Source organism: Monodelphis domestica, chromosome 1 (assembly GCF_027887165.1).
Source record: "Monodelphis domestica isolate mMonDom1 chromosome 1, mMonDom1.pri, whole genome shotgun sequence".
NCBI classification, from domain to species: Eukaryota; Metazoa; Chordata; class Mammalia; order Didelphimorphia; family Didelphidae; genus Monodelphis; species Monodelphis domestica.
The window spans coordinates 442,513,661-442,536,420 of NC_077227.1; the positions used below are offsets into that span (position 1 = coordinate 442,513,661).

A 22,760-nucleotide genomic window follows, 5' to 3' on the forward strand; every position below is an offset into this window, starting at 1 on the left:
TGGCACTGAGAGCACACAGAGTAATTTATCTTAGTGAAGAGAACAGTAGAGACTTTTGGCACTTTAACCTCGAGTAAAACATTTAACTTTCTTGTGACTCAGTTTTTTCATCTGAAAAATATGGATAACTTACCAAAATCCTAACTGGTGGTGGTTGTGGTGAAATACATATTTAAGGGTATTAATTTCTTCCTGTTACCATGGAAATATCTATTAAAAAACTTTTTGAGGCTTGGTACACTTTCATAAAATGAACAATTTACAGGCTCTATTTCTAAATTGCTTTAGAATGTTGATTTTCAAAAGGATTGATTATGAAGATATAAATGAGTCTCATCAAGAAGGTAAGATTTTGGGCATAAGTTATTTTTAAATCAGCAATTCCTAGATATCATACATTTTGAATGAATGTGGCTCTATTTAATACCTCTGTGCCGATTAATAAACACGATACTATCCAAATTTAAATTTTCAATTAATTGAGCTTACCTTTTCCTGCCAATGTAATATGCCAATTATTGCCAAGATGAAAACACAGACACCGATGAGAGCTATAGCTGTCAGTAAAACAATGTTACTTGGGGTCAGATACAGTTTAGCACTCCAGCTAAAAGACAGAACAGAGAAAATGTAAATTGCTAGTATTCACAGAACCGATGTGATCATTTTAATGAAACAAATGGCACAACAAAGAAAATTTAGATATTGCCAAGTAGAATTTACACTTATGTCTTGAGGATTTTTACTTAAACATAAAAATGAATTTTTAACCTGATAATTTACTTGTTTTCTCAAGCCTCACACTATCTGAATTACTGCTTCTAGTGTGACCCAGTATGGTGTAGCTGCAATGGGTTTGAACTCTCGCTCTTCTACTGATTTGATATGTGATCACAAGCAAGCCATGCAACATCTTTTGTGTCTTAGTTACCTCAATGATAAAATGGAAATAATGATACACTCCCTACTTCATGGGGTTGTTGTAAGAAAAATATATAAACTATAAAGCACTGTATAAATACACACTATTATTATTAAAGATGTATTTTGAGGTACTTTGGAGAGTCACAGACTCATAGGATTTCAGAGGAAGGGACCTCGGAGATCATAAAATCGGTCTATACTGCCCCTAAAAAAGAATCTTTCGACCTATCCTTGACAAATGGGCACACAGGTCTGCTTGAAGATCTCCATATCTTGTAGGGCAGCTGTTCCCACTTTTAGACAGCACTGACAGGTAAGATTTTTCTTATATTAAGTCTATGTCTGCCTCTCCATAACTTTCTCTCATTGTCCCTAGTTTTGCTTCTTGGAGCCAAGTGTAACAAATTTAATCTCTCTTCCACATCATAATTCTAATAATTTGAAGGCAAATAACATTTCCCTAAAGTCTTCTTTGGGACAAATCTTCAATTTCTTCTACTGAGCTTCTTTCTATTTGTATAAACCGGTCTCTAGTCTCTCATCATTCTGACCATTCTTCTCTACACATACCTCAGTTTGTTAATATTCTTCCTAAAATATGGTGTTGGGAACTGAACACAGAATTCTAAATGTCAGGGAGGCAGCACGGTGAGAGGTGGAAAGTGCTGGATTTGTAGTCAAAGAAATTTGGTTTGAATCGTGGGCTTTGACATTTATTGCTTGTTTGACTTTTAGCAAGTTACTCAACCCCTTACTATACAACAGGGTGGTAGAATACAAGAACCCTGAAGTTCTTTTTAGCTATAAATCTATGATCCTGTGATTTTGTGTGGCCAGGATAGAGTACTAAACACTATATGCTGATAATGAGCCCCAAATCGATTCAGCATATTTGGTTACTCCACTCATTCTCTTGAAACATACTGGGTTTACAGACTACTAAAAATCCTAAACCTTTTTTGTTGTTGTTGTTTTGTTTTTACATAAACTGTCATCTAGTCAAACACTATATCTCCTAAATTTATTTTTTGGAGCTAAGTGAAGTACTTTGTTAATCCATAATTTTAGTCCATGAAGATGATTTTAGGTCCTATCATCCAATGTGTTGGCTGTTTAACCTAATTTCATGTTACTTGTAAATTTAATAAGGATTTGATCTACGTCTTCTTCTAAGTCATTGATAATAATGTTGAATGGGAGAGGACTAAGGACACATTTTTGGGGATTTCCATATGCAAATTTCTATATTTTATGGAGGTAGGAATTCTCTCCATCAGTTCAGATGGCATTCCTTCCTTGTCTTATGTGACTGTTGTCCATGCTTTTCCATAGATCTTTCACCAACATGGAGGATTATTGCTTATAGTCCTTTTGCCATTTGGGACAACTCTGATTCTTCTGGGACTGGTTAGACCAAAATTTGAAATAACAGAATATTACTAGTAGAACACTTTTATTTGTCTTATGCCTCTTTTTCTTAGCCAAACTGTGTTCTATATATTTATTTGCTTTATGCTATAGAAATACATATATATGTATACACACACACATATATATGCATGTATACTTATTTATATATTTCTTGTTTCTTCCATTAGAATGTGAACTCCTTGTGAGTATTGGTTGTTTATTCTTCATTTGTGTAACTAGTTCCTAACATTGTGCCTGGAACATAGTAGAAACTTAATAAATTGTTGTTGATTGGCTGATTGATTGTTGAAAAGATAGAGCTTTGTGTAAGGAAACTGCTCAGGATCATTAAAAGCAATGACAGGGGGCAGCTGGGTAGCTCAGTGGATTGAGAGTCAGGCCTAGAGACGGGAGGTCCTAGGTTCAAATCTGGCCTCAGACACTTCCCAGCTGTGTGACCCTAGGCAAGCCACTTGACCCCACTGCCTAGCCCTTACCACTCTTCTGCCTTGGAGCCAATACACAGTATTGACTCCAAGACAGAAGGTGAGGGTTTTAAAAAAAAAAGCAACGACAGATTTCTCAAATGCAATCCAGCCTCTTCTCTTCAATTCTGGATCCAACTCGTTCAAATGTAGCACCTGTCCCAGATGTAAGTATTAATGTACCAACTCAATGCACTAGCTCTCCAATTGCATATCACAGTCTTGGTAAGAGACATTTTTCATTGTTTAGATGTTTTATATGGACTGTTGGGCCAATGATCTCTTTTCCATAATTGTGGTTCTTATTGAGGTGGTTAGATAATATTCTGGGACTTGATGAAATTAGCATTGGAGCCTGTGGAGTATCTGACCATCGTTAGGAAATCTCTTTTCCACTGATGATCATTCCATGGCTTCCTTCATGAGAGTAGAGAATACCTTTAGTGAATACATATATCTCCCTGTTTTGTATCTTGCTAGGAGTTAAGGATCAGAGAACATGGTTATTTTCATAGTTGTATTTATTAAAGAATCTTATATGGCCATAACAGATGCATTCAAGACTCTGTGTGTGTGTGTGTGTGTGTGTAGGGCAGGAGAAACTTTAAGGCTAAGTATTTTACTATAGGATCAAATATTCTGTAATCGATGAACAAGAGACATGATGGGATTTTTTATGCTCTGCATTTTTTAGTTTACTGAATAACTACAGAGATGCAGTTGGCTGTAAAAATTATGTACCAAATCCTTATTTAAATTAAATGAACTTTAATAATTTCACGATTGAATCATCTTTTGAATGTTAAATTTGAATTCAAATGACTTTTTAAGTCATATATACCATATGACTGACAGAGTCCAATGTTTTGTTGATCATTATCTATATATGTGAAACACTTTAAAAATAACCAGATATGAAAAGCCTCTAAAATACGTTTACTTCATAAAATGCTATCTAGCATTTGTTGGTGAGTTTACATTTATTTATTATCTCCTTCCATAGATTTCTGTCAAAATGAGGTAGGAAACACCTTGGATTTATGTTGAGACCAATCACAAAAATACTGTAAAACCCAAGGCCTCAAGTATGATTAAAGTCTACACCATACATCCTAGTTTAACATGCAGTGCGATGAGGCACAGATCATAGTTCATAACCAATGCTGCAGGGACCTATATACAAAAAGAGAACTTTCTGTTCTCTCTCAGAATAGTTATATTTTCATTTAAGAAGTTTAATAAAGTTAAGATCATTCTGATGAATAGCAAGTAGATATTGACTTCTCAGAGGACCATAATTAAAATTTATTGACTGGTGGGGTTAGCTACCAGTCAATATATCTCAAAATATATACTTAAAGCTAAAATCAATGCGAATTTTATTATGTACATAAATTTGAAAAGATAATTTATTCTAAAACAGTAAGACGATGATATTGAGGGGTTTGTAGCACAGATTTAACAGAAATGGAAACAAAGATCCAGTGCAGAAACACCTGAAGAAAGTAAGTACTATTAATTATATAAGGTTAATCATTCCAGTTTCCTAATTTATGAAAAAGAGCAGGGGGCCTTTTTTCCTTAGCTCCATTTTGATTCAGTTGAATTAAAGTATATTTTTTTCACTAGATTAAGCAGAAGGAAAAAATCTAACGTAAGAAAAACAAATTTTAATGTGCCACTGAATTAAAGAATTACAGGCCATATAGCAATTTTTTTACTATTTTCTCCTTTGCCTCACAAATCAAAACCAAATCTCTAGTATTTCTTGATTATACTATTTCTAATAACAACACCACTACCAACTAGCATTTATATGTTTTAAGGTTTGCAAAGCACTATATATTCTCATCCTTTATTACATATAATCAACTATGTTATATACAACATATACACATATGCATTTATTTTTATATACCCCTGTCTATTGGACATCTAGATGGTTCAGTGGCTAGAACTCTGAGCTTGGAGTCAAGAATATGAGTTCAAATCTGGTCTCAGACACTAGCTGAGTGATCCTGGGCAAGTCACTTAATCTCTGGCTGGAAATGGCAAATCACTCCAGTGTCTCTGCCAAGAAAACCCCATGGACAGTATGGTCCATGGGATCACAAAGAATTGGATATGACTAATTAAATAACTGAACATCAACAAGCAATCAATTGATCTAATACAGAGTTTTGCAAACCTTAAATATGTTATCTCCTTTGGCCCTTATAACAACCTTGGAAGTTGATTGTTATTGTCCTCATTTTACAGATGAGGAATCTGAGGCACATAGAAATTAAGTGACTTGCCTAGGGTCACATAATAATTTGCCTGAGACAGGATTTGAACTCTGCACCTTCTGGACTCCAAGACTAGAACTCTTATCTACTATGTCACCGGGCTCCTATATCAATCCTGTATTAAAGCAAAGGTGTCCTAGTCCTGTAAGAATTAGGTATCTTTAAAAGAGGAGGTGTGTCGCTATAACAGACAGGATGCTGGCTGCGGCATCATAAGACCAAGGTCTGAGTCATACTCCTGACACATGCCAGCTCTCAGCACTCCAGGTAACTATGTTACAAATGACGGGGAGAATCTTTCCATAACATATTCCTCAGGTGAGACCATTGGTTTATATATACATATACATATATATGAACACTCCTATCAGGGTAGCTAGGTGACTCAGTGGATTGAGATCCAGGTCTAAAGATCAAAGATCCTGGGTTCAAATCTGGTCTCAGACACTTCTTAGCTGTGTGACCCTGAGCAAGTCACTTAACTCTCATTGCCTAGCCCTTACCACTCTTCTGCCTTGTAACCAATACACAGTATTAATTCTAAGATGGAAGGTAAGGGTTTAAAAGAAAACATGGTAGAACTCGGGCATGTAGGACTTACTATGCCCACACAGATGAATATTCACTATATAGGGAGTGGAAGAAACTTAGCTTCTGTATCCTCTCAACATATGAGACTTGGCTAATATCCACTTTATTTTTCACAATGAATTTTAAAACTCACAAATAACTTCATTATTTTGTGCTTTAAAAGGAGAATACAATTAACACACTAAGTTAAAGAAAATGGTAACCATTTAGGATTGAAAGATAAATGAGTCAGTCCAGTGCAAATCAAATACAAATAAACAGCAGTGCATATTTAGAAAGCTACTTCTATTAAATTGTTATCACCCTGAAATTCTAGAATATGCAGTTGGTGAATGGAAGCAATTTATTTAACTAATATATGTATAAATTTCAAATTAGTTAACCTGCTGTTCTTCTAATAGAATTTAATTTGTTCCTCATGAAAAGTGTCAGAGACCTTTTCTGTAGGCATGCTTAGTCTTTTAAGGTTTTCTTTAAAGAAATTAAGTAATGGCCCTCATATGGGAACACAGCAGGAATGAGAGAGGTTTTCTCTGAGATGTAACTGCATCTTTGATTTGCACAGTTGACAGTATCATTTTACCAAATTTAGTTCAAGCACTGATATTACCTCCGAGGAACATTGTGTGGATATGGAATGACGATGAGTTGGGAGTTGGGGATGATTGCAGTCCACTCTTGTTTTCGGATAGCCTAGAAAAAGAATTTTTAAGGCAGATTAAACTTTCAGATAAAATACTGTAAAACAACTATATTCTAATTCAATTAAAAAAAAACAACCTAAAACTAAGATAATTTGTACGATAAGTAAAATGGCACAGAACCTTACAATAGTGGTGTCCAACTCAAATAAAAAGAGGGCCACTAAATGGTACCTTAGGATCCCTGCAGACTGCATACTGACTTAGAAAAATCACATATTAACATTATCTATGTTTTACTGTATTTTTATTTATTTTATTAAACATTTCCAAAATAAATCTTCATTTGGTTCTCTTTGCAATCTAAAGGTGCTTGACATTTCTGCCTTATATTAATGAGCACTGAGTAAATGTTATTGCTAAATTGAAATAAAAGTAATTTATTAATATCTAGATTGAATTATGGATATACTAGTACATTTATGCCCTTAGATTAAGTCAAAACCAGGACAATGACTCCTATGTCAATTCTTGGAAAAAAGTTATTCCAATCTTTTCAGGTAGAAGTTCTTTTTGGTCTCACTAGATGCTACCTTTATTCTTTAATGATTGTGTACTCAGAGATTCTCAACCAGTTATTTCAATTTGTCTTTAAAAATGGAGTGATTTTTGAAAATCAGATTATTTTAGAAACAAAGTGGTTGATGATCATGGCCAGCAAAATAAACTCTCTACTTACCTTTTCTCCTAATGGACGGGGAATGCCAACATAAAGGTGATCAAGAAAATTTGCACTTCGACCTAAACCCAGTACATTATATGGCAACTGGAGAGCTAAATGTGCTGACTGGCTGAGTTGTCCAGCTAGAATTAAATACAAAAAGATAAATGTTAATATTGGATTGTTTAATAAAATGCTGGTGAAAAGTGATATTCTTAAATATTTTTCAAATGCACTTAAAATACACAATTACTCCAACCAAATTCCCAGGAAAGACCATAGACACTGAACAAAGGCAAAGAATTTGCAAGCCATGATAATCAATACTCCAATTTCATGGCATCATCATCATCATCATCATCATCATCATCATCATCATCATCATCATCTGGAAATGGAAGGGTTTCTAATGGCAAGTCAAGACTAGCTCACTGCCATGAGAAACTACAGAAGGTTATCTTTTTTGGAGCCTGGATTCAATGATCAAGATAGGTCATGTAAAATATTAGTAGAAAGTGCAGCACATTGGCAAAGAATTGGAAACTGAGGGGATGCTTATCAATTGGGGAATGGCTGAATAAATTGTGGTACATGTTGGCTACATTGTGGTATATTGAATACTATTGTGCTATAAGAAAGGACAAGCAAAATGATTTCAGAAAAAGCTGGAAAGATCTGCAGGAACTGATGCAGAGTGAAATAAGCAGAACTGGGAGAGCATTGTATACAATAACAGCAATAGTGGATGATGATCATATGTGAAAACTTGGCTGCTCTCAGCAATGTGATAATCTGGGATAATCCTGAAGATCTGTGGCAGAAATGCTCTCCACCCTCAGAGAAAGAATTGTTGGAGTCAGATGGATGTGGATCAAAACATATTACTTTTCACATCAGCATATTTATGATTTTATTTTGGGCTTTTGGTTATATATGAATATGCTCTTACAACAATGGCAATAGGGAAGTGTGTTTTGTATGATAATAAAAAAAGTGCAGCACATCACTGTGTAAAAGTTATCATCTATGAGATATCGAGCAAGACATGACTTGGTGGGTAGAAGTATATATCAAAAACTCCCTGTCACTGACTTGACATAACATATCGTATCACTCCAGACCTGTGGTTGAATCTTTCCTCTGATGGAGGTTGTGTGACCCTGGGCAAAATCACTTAGCCTTAGCTAAGTAGATTTGTATTGGTAGAAAGAGTTCTTTATGGGGACTTCCCTACTACAGTGAAATCACAGGGTTTAGACAAAAGCGAAAAGAGACAATGCTAACTGTCACTAATATGCTATACAGTGATGAGAAACCATTGGAAGGTAGACTTGGGAGGGACTTTAAAAAGTGCTTTTCTTTTCATTTTAAAATGTCTTAGTAATTTTTTAAAAAATCACTCTTTCTACAAACCCTCAAGCCAAAGAAACCAACATATTGGACCGGTCTGGAGATTTATATTTCATCCTGAACTTGGAAATGACCAGCAGGAGGCATATTCTCCATGAGTCTTTTAGTTAGAATTTAGAAAGGATTTTACTCACATATAGACAAACTAGTTGTGTGTGTCTTACCCAAGTTACAGGACATATAGGCACAATGGAAAGAAAGCATTTCTAGATATTCTATCACAACTTAAATCATGAAATCATAACTTGTCCTACTAGTTAGAAATATTTCCTTCCTTGGACATTGACTAGCATTTTGTATGCACATCTCTTATATTATTCTGTTTTCCATTACATTTGTCACATATTTTTGGTTCTCATTTTTTGGGGATAGGTTTCTTGTGAAAAAATTATTTCTAAATCATATTTCTTCACATTTCTCGTATAGGGTAGGTACTGTGTACATAGCAGGTACATATGAAACAGTTGGATGGCTCAGTGGCTGGGCCTAGAGTCCGGAAGATTTTAGTTCAAAACTGACCTCAAACACTTACTAGCAACCGTGTAACCCTGGGAAAGTGACTTAACTTCTCTAGCTACCTTCATCCACCGGAGATGGAAATGGCAAGTCATCTCAGTATCCCTACCAAGAAAACTCCATGGACCATTTTGGTGTGCAATGGCCTACACAGATGAAGAATTGGGACATGATTTAACAACACGGAAAAGGAAAAACATACCAGCTACTAAGTAAATGGTGACTGAATAGATAGAAGATGTGAAAATACGTAGCAGCAATCTATTCTGTAGTTACTTACTGAAAACATAAGAACTTTTATCAAAAGAGTAAAATTATTAAAAACTAAGAGTAACTATGAATAGATAATACTTGTCAAAATTCTATACAAATGATAAGGAGTAAAAATTCATTAAACAAGTGGAGGAGATAATTTACCTAATTTTCTACATTTCTTCTAATTCTTATGCTATTATAGCAGTTCTTGACCTCAGTAAATTAAGAATATTTTTTTGAAAAGTTCTATAATTTTTATAAATATAAACTATGTATAAAGCTATATATGTGTATATATATCCTTATATATAAACTTTATACATAAAATTAAAGTTTTAGAACTGAGTGACCATTATTTAATTTTTTTTCACTCTTTGTCTTATTTCATCAGATTTGATGGGCTTAATTATCACCCCCTGGCAGATGAATCTCTGGTTTACATGTCTAATTCTGGTCTTCCTCTTAAACTACAATCTTGCAACACAAACAATTGGATCCTGGCAAGCCGTTGTCCCATTCAGCATGTTTGAAACAGAACACATTATCTTACTCACCTTCCCCCTCCAATCTTATATTCTTAGTCTCTATTTCTATTTCCTTGCTATAGGGAATTTCTAATGGGGAAATTCCTTTATTAATGCAGGCTGGCACCTACTCTGAAGTTTATATATTCTTAGAATTACCTGGGATACTCAGAAATTAATTGACCCAGGGGTTCAAAATGACAATGCATATCAGATGTTAACTTGAATTTAGTTCTTGACTCCAAGGCTGGTTGCCTGCCTATCTGTTACAAAATACTGCCTTTCATATCCACTATTATGATAGTATAACCTCTTTGGACTTCATCTAAGTTGAAGGTTAGAAGGGGGAAAAAAAAGGAGAGGTAATGAAATGTAAGAAAGACCCTTGAGATGAAAAGGAAAAGATCTGAGTTTTACTAGCTCAGCTACCTCTGAAGAGATCAGCAAGAAACAATTAACCTGCCCCTATAACATAGACATCACAATGAACGAGATTAAAATATAATTTGGAAACTTCGGGTGCTGGGAAGTGGGGGGGAACAGAGCAGCACCAATGCGGGCTAGGCATGCATGCCAATACTTTGCCAATGCTGCCCTAGAGCATAATTGCCTTCATACCTTTATCTTCAATCATTGATCTGCATAAGGCCCATTGAATCTGGGAAATAATTCTGGTGGTTCCTTCTTAGTGGTTTTCTAAGTATGCACACACACACCCATACCCACACACGAAAAGGACAAATGTGAAAGGTTAAGTAGGAGCATGACTACAGAGGGCTCTGAATTTCAGTCGAAGAATTTAGGGAGCCACTAAAGGTTTTTGAGCAGAGGAGTGACATGGTCAAATTTCTTTTCGGAAGATTAGTATTCTGAATAAATAGCAGGACAGGCAGGAACTGTGCAGTGAGGAAGACTTCTTAGGAAGTCATTAATATAATCCAGGTGAGAGCTAATAAAGGTTTGAATTAGACAGTAGCTTTCTGAATAGACAATAGGAGATGGAGGTGACATAGTAGAGGTAGAATTAATAGGATGTGGCAGTTCACTATTCTGCATCTCGTCTCCCTCTCAGAGTCAAAAGCCAAGAAAAAAAGTTATCAGTTATACTCACCAATTTCTCAATTCACACCCCCTTCTTAACCCCTTGCAATTTGGCTTCCAATCTCATCACTCCTCTGAAAGTTTTCTCCAAAGCTACTAATGAACTCAGTTGTGAAATCTGATGGCCTTTTCTCAATTCTTATTCTTCTCAACCTCTTTTGAAGTATTGTTTTGGTTAACCATCCTTGCCTCCCCCTGGGTTTCCATGATACTGTTCTCTCCTGGTTCTCTTCTGGCCTGTCTGATCTCTATTGTTTTCTTTGTGTGGGATCTTCATTCTTGTACTGCCTCTTATGTATACATTTAAACCAGAGCTCTGTCCTGGATCATTTCTTCTTTCCTTCTTTGTCTTATTTCATCAGATTTGATGGGTTTCATTATTGCCCCAAGGCAGATGACTCGCTGATTTATATAACCCAGTCTTTCTTCTAACCTCCAGTTCTGCACCACAAACTATAGGACAATGCCAACTAGATGTCCCATAAGCACCTCAAATTGGACGTTTGAAACAGAACACATTATCTTACTCCTCTCTCCCTCTCCAAACGTATACTCTTCTTAGAATCTCTATTTCCATAGAGAAAAATCACATTATTTGCATACCTAGGTTAACATGTGTAGCATTACCCTGGACTCCTCACTCTGTTTCATTCTGTACAATTAATCAGTCACCAAGTCTTGATAATGTCTTCCATAATTTATATTACATTTGTCTCTTTCTCTTCATACACAAGGCCAGCTACCTCTCACTTGGACTACTGTGATAACTTTCTAACTGTTCTGTAGTTTCTCTCCTCTCTGATGCATTTCCCACACAGTTGTCACTAGGACATGCCTAAAGTTCTGACCATGTCTCTTGTTCAATAAACATTAGTGGCTCTACGATAAAATACCAGCTCGCCTACTTGCCTTTAAAAATACTTCACAATTTGGTTCCAGCCTAAATTCCAAGGTTCAATGCAACTAATTTCACATATTCTACATTCTGGTTAAACTGGTCTGCTTAATGTTCCCCTTATGAGACACTGAGTGTACTTAGTGTGTTAGCACAGGCTTGAATGAAACCTACCTCTTAGAATTCTTAGCTTCCTTTAAAGTTCAGCTCAAACAGGAAACTGCAAAGTTTCTGCATCCTCCACCCCTCCTCTGGAAATTATTATTATAAATTCTTACCTTCTGTCTTGGAGTCAATACTGTGTATTGGTTCCAAGGCAGGAGAGTGGTAAGGGCTAGGCAATGGGGGTTAAGTGACTTGCCCAGGGTCACACAGCTGGGAAGTGTCTGAGGCCAAATTCGAACCCAGGACCTCCCATTTCTGGGCCTGGCTCTCAATCCACTGAGCTACCCAGCTTATTTTGTATATATATATTTTAATCTAATTTTTATTTACATGTTGTTTCCCTCAATAGCATGTAAGCTCCTTGAGGCCAGAGACTGTTTCACTTTTTATTTTATTTTTAAACCTGTACCTTCTGTCTTAGTATCAATTCCTTTTTTTTTCTTAGAACTTTTACCTTCTTAGAATTGATACTAAATATAGATCCCAAGGCAGAAGAATGAATAGTAAGGGCTAGGCAATGGGGGTTAAGTGACTTGCCCAGGATCACACAGCTAGTAAGTGTCTGAGACCAAATTTGAACCCAGGACCTCCTGTCTCCAGGCCTGGCCCTCTATCCACTGAGATACCTCATTACCCCTGAGTATCAATTCTAAGACAGGAGAATGTCAAGGGCTAGGCAATTGGGAACAAGTGACTTGCCCCGGGTCACACAGCTAGGAAATGTCTGAGGCTACACTTGAATCCAGGTCTTCCTAACTCTAGGTCTAGTGCTCTATTCACTGTGCCACCTAGCTGCCCCTGTTTCATTTTTATATTTGTAGCCCCAGGGCCTAGCACATAGAAGGCACAGTAACTGCTTGCTGAAGGCTTGCATTAATGATAGAGGGAAGAGTCCAAGGATGACTCAGATTATGAACCTAGGTGACTAGATAGATAGTAGCATCCTCATAAGAAGTTTGCAAGACAAGCTTTCTAGGGGAAGCTGGCAACTTTCACTTTGGACATGTTCAGTTTGTGATGATAATATGACAGTTAGGTATAATGCAATTTCCAATCTAATCTAATTTTTACAAAACAATAAAGACACATTCTATTGTTTGTACAACTTCTCAGTACAATTTTCATGATTGACCTCCTCATGTTCTATAGAAGAATATTGTACTGCCATGCACTACTATTTCCTGCTACATTATAATGGATTATGCTGTAAATTAAGATCCTAAATTAAGTAATAAGGCAGGACAAGATGTGAATTACACTGCAATAATTCACACCTTATGTGTTAGGCAGGAGGCCGAAAGCAGATTTCTCTCTGCAAAACTAGATGAGTTGTTATACTATAATTCAAACCCTAAAATATACATTAAACAAAAGGGGAAAATGCTTATACTCTTGGACAGGGGATAGGCAGAGCAGAAGGGGGACAGTCAATGCTTGGATTAAAAAACCCAACAACCCTGAGATTTCTTTCAGGTTTCTGATTTTCTCAGAGTCAAAGCACAGTGGTCCTCAGCTCCCTGCAGGGTATTCAGCCACAGGGAACTTTCATTTGCAACAGGAGTGCCTGCTAGTCCTTTGGCACTGGCCTGGCTTGGAAAAGGACCAGCATCTCTCTGAAGAGGAGATAAGAGGGGACATTCAAACAACCAAAGTTTTGTTTCCTTTCAGAGGCTGTGTCTCTCTTCAGAAAGGAAAATTGGTCGGAGAAGCATTTGCTGGTCTAAAAATGGCCATTCTTCATACCACATGGATTCCAGTTAAAAAAAGAGGAGGGCCACCAGGAAGGACGAAAGAATGGAGACCAACCAAAATACCAATGTAAATATCGAAAGAAGAGATTCATTTGCTTAAAGGCAGGCCCTTTTAATTATACACGATCTTTGCTTTCTTAAAAACAATAATCATAGCCTTAAAGATTGAAATCAACTTTACATATATTATCTGATTTAGGACAACTATCCTGTGAGGGAAGTACGGTGGATTTGGAGATTTCCCTTAACTCTTTCATACTTCCATTTTACTGATGAGGCTAGTAATTAATTGTCAGAGGGTATATTTAAATCTATAACTTCCTGACTTCAAGTCCAACATTCTATCCATTTGTGTCTAGATGTTTTCACAGATCAAAGATTCCACAACATTTTAATACTTCCTCAGGGAAGTGTATACCAACTCCAGAGAATAGCAAGGGGCACTTCTTGTACCATTTAGGTACTTTGTGGATATTCAGGTGCTTCATTGATTATGGAGTAATTTCTGGAGACCACTCTGGACCCCAGATGGTTTTGGTGATATGGGATCATGAACTTCTGGCTAATTCTGATTTTAATTGGGGATTTGGAAGTATTTACTTTGATCCATTCCAAATAAGTCATAGAGTGTTAGAGAGGGAAGACACTTCAGAAATGATATAGTTCAAATCACTCAGAGTGGGCCAGTGGTTCCCAAGTAGCAGAGAGAGACGGGGTTTAACCCAAGTTCATCAATCACAGAATATCATGATAGATTTAGATCTGGACAGGCACCTTAGAGATCATTTAGTTCAGTTCTCTCATTTTACAGATGAGAAAATGGAGACAGAAAAGTGATGTGCTAAGGCCACCCAGGCAGTAAGTGGAAGAGAGACTAGACTCCCAACCCTGGTTAGCAGATTCCAAACTGAGTATCATTCTGGGATTGAGTCCATGCCTAGGTCAAAGAGAAGGGCCATTTGCCAGTGTGATATTGAAATCACCGTAAATAAAAATTCCTTCTTCCTCTGGGATGCTAAAATAAAGCACTGTGTCTTGATACTGTATGATTTCCTTAAAAAACTAACAAATTACTTGAGAACTTTTTTTGGCCAGAAATATAATCTATTGTAAAGATTTGAGACAATATGGAGGTGAGATATCCTTATGAGGAGAGAAAAATGGTGACTGTATTGTTGAATAACACATTGATTTAAGTGAGACCTGGAGGGAGAAAAATATAGAAAACATTTTGTTCACCTTAAAGACTATGTACACATCTACACACCAGAAAAATGAAAAAGATTAAGGTATCTAACACCTTCTTCAAAGGGAGCTTTAATCTGGGACTCTTTTTAAGCTCGTTAACTGAATATTATGTAAACAGTTATACCTAATATATGCTTTGAAAAGAAATAATGATCTAGGCACTGCCAGGAGTCTTAGATCTCATATAAGAATATATAATTACCTAATATTGTTGTTAGTAACAGAGGTAAGATATATATTAGGCACAATCTTTCCTAGTGCTTTATACATTTAAAACATATCTTACAGTTTTGGGTTTTTTTTACACCACTAAATTTAGTTTATTAAGGCTGCTGTACACTCATTGTCCCCTAGTGCCTTGTAAAAGTGATTGTGTCTCCTCACATTTCTGTTGTTACTCAATATAACAAATCTACCATTACCTAGCATCTAATTAAGCTAGAATTCTTCATGAACTGGCACATCAGAATACCTACAGTTCAGTGGCAAATTATGTTCATAACCATTTCTCTGAAGTACTTTTGCATTAACGAGCATACTGTTAGATTATGAAGTACCTTCTAAGTCAAAGAAAAATTATGCTGCGATCGGTATATCCTAATGTTAAATGTAGTTTACTGTAAGATTTTTAAAAACTTTGCGAACACTTAAATTCCGAATGACTTATTTAAACATATGAACAATTTGTCCTTTTGCCTGAGCAGCGTTCCATGTAAAGAATGTAAAATAGACCCCCTTCCCTAATACACTTATCTTCATGTAGTACTTGCAAAGAGCCTGGTTCCCTATAACTGCCAGGATCAAATGTGAATTCCTCTGGCACTGAAAGTCCTTCATAAAGTAGCTCCTCTCTACCTCTATTCTTTTTACACCTTATATTCCCTCTTGCCCTCTCTCTGTCTCTGTCTGTCTCTCTCTCCCCTTACCTTGTTTTAGAATCCATACTAAGTATCACTTCCAAAGCAAAAGAGAAATTAGGGCTATGCAATAGGGGTCAAGTGACTTGCTCAAGGTCACAAAGCTAGGAAGTATCTGAGATCACATTTGAACCCAGGCCCTTCTGAATCCAGGCCTGGCTCTCTAACTACTGTGCCATTCAGATGTCCTCTTTATGTAGTCTTAATCCAGTAACATTGTCTTCCTGCTATCCCATGTACAAGATATTCCAATTTTCAGCTCTGGGCATTTTCTCTGGCTCTCTCCCAGGCTTGAAACTTCCTCCCTACTCATCGCCACTTGCTAACTTCCCTAGCTTCTTTCAAGTCTCAACTAAAATTTCATCTTCTACAGGAAGCTCTTAACAATCCTCTTAATTCTAGTGCATTCTCTCAGTTAATTATTTCCTATTTCTTGTTTGCTTATTGTCTTCCCCGTTAGACTTTTGAGCTCCTTGAGGGCAGGGAATATTTTTTGGATTTCTATGTATCTAAAGCATTTAGCGCAGTGGCTGGCACATAGTAGGCACTTATAAATGTTTCCTGCCTGTATGATAGTGGTGGCCTGACACCTAGTCCTTTCTCATGGCCTGTCCTGGATACAATGAACATGTTCCTAGAGGTATGACAGTCTCTTTTTATTCGATGCCTTAGAATACATTTCTCCAGAGAAATAAAGCTATACATGGAGTTCACCTTCCAGCCTAGCCCAAGAGTTTTTCTAGGTCAACCTACTAACCCGATCACCAGTTATAAAACTGCTTTTATGAGAAAATGTGTTCTAAGCCTCAAATAATGATATAAAAAGGAACTGCTGGAATATGACCCATTTATGAGCTAAAGCCTGCTTATATTTAAAAAATATTTTATCTCTTAAAGTTGTTTTTATTGTTGTCTTTTTTTATTCATGATTATCTCCAGTATTCTTATTTTGTCTTTCAGAGTCATTCTATATAATAAATAGCATTTTTTAAGAACAAAAAATAAGAAAACTCCGTCTAATCTACTGTTTTTTAAATTCATTCCTATAAGCATTTAAAAAATTTGTTGGATGTTCCCTTTTGTATGCAGAATGTTTTAATAAGAACACTATATTCCTTAAGCATCCTGATAATATACTGCCCCATGGCCATATGGGATACAAGGACCACAACTGTCTTATTAACTGGGCAGATTTTTATTAGTACGTCAGTGACCTATATATTTTTAATTAACTAAGCTAGAATAGCAACAGAAGGAAGCAGGTTGATTAAAAAAAATCAAAGTGATGATGATTTTATCACCTGAATCTACTATTGAAGCATTTAACAAGCAATACGGAGAAAGCTAATCTCTCAATAAAGAATATCACTAAAAATTCCAAAAGGCTTTTTTTTTTTTTGATAATGAGTCAAACACCTGTAATTCTCAATAGCACATTATATCTGGGATTCAAAAGTGGGAAAAGAAGTGAGTAAAGACATAGGGAGGAAAAGATCCAAAATTAATCTTTATTGTTTTAAGAACACGTGTTAACTGTTCACGAGTTTTAGAACTGATAATTTTCAGTGTATCAAGGTTTGGGTATTTTCATTATCAAGCAGCCTTCAAGTTTTTTGTCATCCTTGAAAATTTCTGGGAATGAAATTAATAAATAACTTTACATATATAAAAATAAAGAAAAATTCTTTGCCAAAATCTACTTGAAGGTAAAATTGGACTGGCTTTTATCTTTTACTCTCTCATGCTATAAGGATTTGGGAAAAATTAAGTCTTACAAATATAAGTGGGTTCTCAACAATCAATGTATAAAAATGTAAGACCATAAATGGCATGCCACAGCTTTTAATCCTAAGCCTGGTTAACCTAATTCAAGAACTCTTAAATTTAAAAGCTAACATTTATGTGAACTTAATATTATTACACAGATACTTCTGACCTTTAAACAAACCTGGTTAGTAGGCAGCTTTTTGCTCAAGGAGTTAATGCAGTATTGACTTCCTACCTGGAAACAAGAAGTCGAAGAGGCTGCTTTCACAGAAAAAGCCCATGAACTAATCAATGCCTGCTAAAAGTGTGTAATTCTGGGAAAGGACACATGATTCAAGAGTCACATTGTTACCTAGAGATCCTGAATGCTCCTTAGTCAACTGTCTGTAGGAAATTCATTAGGAACTAGATGAAAACGCTGAAATTCCACATCCTGGAGGACATTTCCCACATGGGAGGTGCAGCTTGAATTCATAGCAGGTTATAGAAAGGAGAAGGGGAAGGGAGTAAGTATCTATTATAGTACCAAATATGCAATGGCACTGTGCTAAGTGCTTTATACATTTTATTTCAATTTGTCTTTACAATACATTTATTATCCCATTTTCTAGATGAGGAAACTGAGCCAGTCAGAGGTTAAGAAACTTGCCAAGGGTCACACAACCAGCACCTAGGTATGGCTCTGAATTCAGGTTTTCCTGACTCCAGGCCCAAGGTTTTGTCAACTGAGCCACCTATTGCCTTGTTGGACCTTTTCTTCTGGTTTAGAAGGGATGCCTCATGATGAGGGAATAAAAGTTGTGACACTGCAATAGCTCCCACAAACTGCTTTTCCTTCTTGATCTGGTACTTCTGGACTTCATCTTTCTCTGGAGGAGCGGATCTTTAGGGTTCCTTAAGAGAATGGCTGTTCTTCTAGAATAAGGGTTACTTTGTATGACTATTAAACTTTTATTTGGGACTTTCAATTCTGCAGTATCTAAAGTCTCAGAGGCTCTGGCAATGAATTTGCATTTCCTTCCAAGACTTGGAGCTGAGTAAATGTGTAGGAAAGAAAGGATAGCTTCAGTTTTGGAACAGGAGAACCAATTTTCCCTCATTTTTTCCTGTTCCATTATTAATATGGCATTTAGATCATAAAGAATAAATCTCCAATTGATCCTGTTGGTACTTAGTTACTACTTCTTGTGTCCCCTGTAGGGACTGTTTTTATTTTCTTATGTATCCTAGCACAATGCCTGGCACACAAGGTTCAAAAATGCTTTTGATTCATAACTGACTGAAGAATGAAGCAATTTAAGTAAATTTTCAGTTTTCTTTTCTGAAATTAGCTTAGAAAGATTTTAAGTGAGAGATGAGCCATAGTTACCAATCTAGTTCCTACAAATAAGTCTTCTGTGGGCTATGAATATAGGCTGTCTTTGATGCCTTCTTTTCTGTATTAAAGACATTGCTTAATTCACAAAACTGCTATTAGAAAGAATAATGGGCCTGGCCAGTACATGTCAATGATAATGCAAAGCAAAATAATAAAACCTGGAATGCTCACTAAATCAAATGGCTTTAGATGATGTGGCCTACTGAGTTCCTATTTAATGGTCATCACTTCTTATAGAGCTGTATTAGAGAAGGATGCTGCTTTGGAAGTTACATGAGACTTTGTTTCTACAATCATGCCTTAGGTTAAAAGAAAAAGTCTGGCTCCCAAAATGGGCAATGTGGTATGAAAGAGCTAAATGGGGAAGCACAGTTTATGCTTCATTGTGCTTTATCTGCTCTATCAGTTTCTGACCTTTTGTGAGAAGCAAATCAGTGGGCTTTCTCGTTGCCACAGGCTTCCATTCTCAGTGTCCGGGATAGGTTCAGAGCAAAGCACTGGAAAGGAAATAAAATTCTACAGTCCTGAGACTATAGGGAAGAAAGACATATGTTGGTTTTACAAGTCTAAGGCAGAAGTAGGAGTTTTAGTTATAAAGTGCAAGGGAAAGGATTATTTTTGCTGGAAGTTGTGATTTTGTAAGTGAATGTTCATCTGACTAGGTAGCTAGATGTCACATGTGCCTTGAAATGGAGAACTGTTGACATGAGGTTGCTCAGAAGAAATTAAACAAAGTAAAACTATCTTAAACTTTTCTATCAGTAGACTCATGTCTTCCACGTACCTTTAACCGAGAGACTAAGATTAAAGTTGTGATTAGCAGTGAACATCTTAGTCTCTTAAATGCCAGGTTTTTAACCTTCCTTTCCCGTATCACAGCACTTACTTTAATCTCTATCATTTCTTCCCATTTCCTACCTACCTGAGCCACACTGGTCATGTACATCTTTTATCACAGTTGCTGTTTCCGTTTGTGTGAATTCTTTGCTGTTGCCCTGTATGCCTTGAATTATCTGTCACTTTTCATCTGTCCAGCTTCTGCCACTTTCCTTTCAAATCCTCAGTCAAATGATGCTTCTTCTGAGACACACCTCTGAAACCTTCAGCTAGATCTTTAAATACGATCCACTCTGAAGGCAACAGATGCTCAACTATCTCACCCCCTCCCCCTGCTACTGTACTTCTTGCCTAAACATGTCAACACCCGTTACTGTCTTATGGTGTTTTTATTTGTTACAATCAATATTCAGGGCAGGAACAGTGTCTTATTTGGTTTTTATTTTTTTAAACATGTTTGTGTACTCATTGTGTATTGATTGTTAACGCTAAGGTGCAAGAATTGTCATCTAGCTTCAGAATATAAACTATTAACTAAGCATGAACCATTTCTAGTGTCTGTCCTCTTTTATCTTCTCTTCCTCTTCTTCCCAATTCTGATGACTATAGAAATATTTTCTCCAGAAAATTCAAGTGGTTGAGACAGAATAGGTCATTACATAATTCATTGTGTGATTATATTTACTCATTAAGATTCCTCATTGCTGGTATTATACTGCCCTGGTATATTTTCTTTCTGAGTATATACTTCACCAGCAGTTGGTACTGAGTTTCTTTTGTGTTTCAGTGTTCAAACTGCCTACTTCATGCTATTCAGTTATTACAAGTCCCAAGATAAATGCATTTCGAGTGCCACTATCATTTTATGTTCTTAAAATCATCCTTGTGTTCATCTTTATTAAGAATAGGGTCAATACAGTTCAACTTGAGAATTTAAAAGACAGATTTTTCTTTCTCTAGATAGAGTATAGAAGATTATGCCTCTCTTCTGGTCTTAGTTATATTTTCAAGCACATTTTCAAACTTTCTCTGGGGCCACTCACTCTTTATTATTCCAGGGTGCATTGTTGAGTGAGCTTGGTAATACAATGGTGTTTGCTGAATAGCACCAAGCAATTTAGATGACTATTATTATATATCTACTAAGCTCCAACAATAAGCTCTGAAGATTTTGTCCTTCATCTGTGCAATGCCTCCTGTAAATTCGATTTAGTCTCCTTTTTTGTATTTTGCAGATAAAGAGCTGCAGGGAACTGATGCAAAGTGAGGTGAGCAGAACCAGAAGATTGTACAGAGTGACAGCAATATTTGCTGATGAACAACTGTGAATGACCTAATTATTCTCAGCAATGCAGTGATCCAAGACAATTCCAGGAACTCATAATGAAAAATGCCATCTGCCTGCCCAATAATGATGGACTCTGAATGTAGGCTGAAACATACTATATTCTACTTTATTTCTCCTCTTTTTGGATTTGTCTGAGATCTCTTCCACAAAATGACTAATAATGAAAAATGTTTTACACGATTGCACATGTAAACTCTATATCAGATTGCTTACCATCTTAGGGAGTAGGATGAAGGACTGAGGATGGGAAGGAAGGAGAGAATTCAGAACTCAAAATTAAAAAAAAGATTAATATTAAAAATTGTTTTTATGTGTAACTGGGGAAAACAAAATATTACTAAAAAAAAAAAGAAATAGCTACAGAGATTAGGTGACTAACCCAAGGTTACCCATTTCGGTAGATATTGAACCTGAATGAAAACACAAAGTTTCCTAACAAATACTCTTTTAGAGGTAAGGGTTAGGTAACATTGGGACAGAATATCACAGAAAGTTTCTCTTGGATATTTCTGATAAGGAATACTGAGAAAAATCTAATTTAGAGTATGAGCTCACTTGTTCTTAACAGAATGGAAAAGTCAAAGGAAAAAGATTTATTTTTTTTATTGCAAAGGTTATTGTTTTTGGTCAGTCTTCCTTTTCTGTTCAATTTTCCTTAAATCTCTGCTTCTATTCCTATTTCTAAATACATTTTGTTTTATAAATTAAGTAGCACAAGTTGCAATTGTCTTTTAAGCTAAAGCCTCTCATGTTTAGAAATGATATATAAAAAATTCCACCTTATTGTGGTTATTTTGTAGAGGTGTAATGATTTTCTGAAAAGAATCAGAGATGAAAATTAATTAGAACTAAATGATCTAATCTTGTGATGTGGAAAGCCATTTTTAATTTACTTTCTTTCCTTGGGAAAAAATGTTTGCTTATCAAGGTAAAATTTAAGTTTTTCTCAAGAGACATTTACTTGATTTTTTTTATATATTGCTAGTTCTGGGAAATCAAGCATATTTTAAATTGTTTATTGATTTCCTTACAGAGCAAGAAAAATCAGGTAATGAAAATGCAAAAAGCTGAAAAAAACCTGTAGGATTCATGTTTTTAAGCACCATGATTAGTGAAACAAATATACTTTGGCAAAATGTATTCTGAAGGGTAGGGCACTGCCCAATAAACTACATGGAACTGTTTGTTAATATAAGCAGAAATACTGGAACACCTGGAAACTCAAGCTCACTTAATTGCCATACATAAAAAAAATCACTGGAAAAGCTATATGAGATGACTTGAGTTTTTCTTCAACTAGCCGAGAAAAATGATGAAAAACAATCTAGGAACTGTCATCTTTTTCTAGTTCTAAAAATTAAAAAAAAAACATTTAATTTAGCCTTTTCCTCACTGTTGTCTGCTAAATTATTTTAGGTTGCTGCTTTGTCATCAGTGAATGAACTTGAAAATAATAGCCAAATCTTATTATTATTATTTTGCTAATGTGGGACCATTTGGAAGCTGTTAGTTCTACTTCTAACAAATCCCAAGTTTTATTGGCTTCAACAACTCCCAATGTCACAGTAATCATAGACTCTTTAGAGCC

At 35.9% G+C, this 22,760-nt stretch overlaps 1 protein-coding gene across 1 annotated transcript in view; it reads right to left on the bottom strand.

Annotated features, from left to right (window-relative positions):
• Positions 1 to 22,760, bottom strand: part of ITFG1 (integrin alpha FG-GAP repeat containing 1) — a 284,002-nt gene that overhangs the window by 1,522 nt on the left and 259,720 nt on the right. The window contains exons 15-17 of the mRNA XM_001370113.4: positions 7,079 to 7,203; positions 6,309 to 6,391; positions 490 to 607 (exon numbers count right to left, since the gene is read on the bottom strand). Coding sequence (XP_001370150.1) covers positions 490 to 607; positions 6,309 to 6,391; positions 7,079 to 7,203 — 326 coding nt within the window. The remainder of the gene's footprint in view (positions 1 to 489; positions 608 to 6,308; positions 6,392 to 7,078; positions 7,204 to 22,760) is intronic.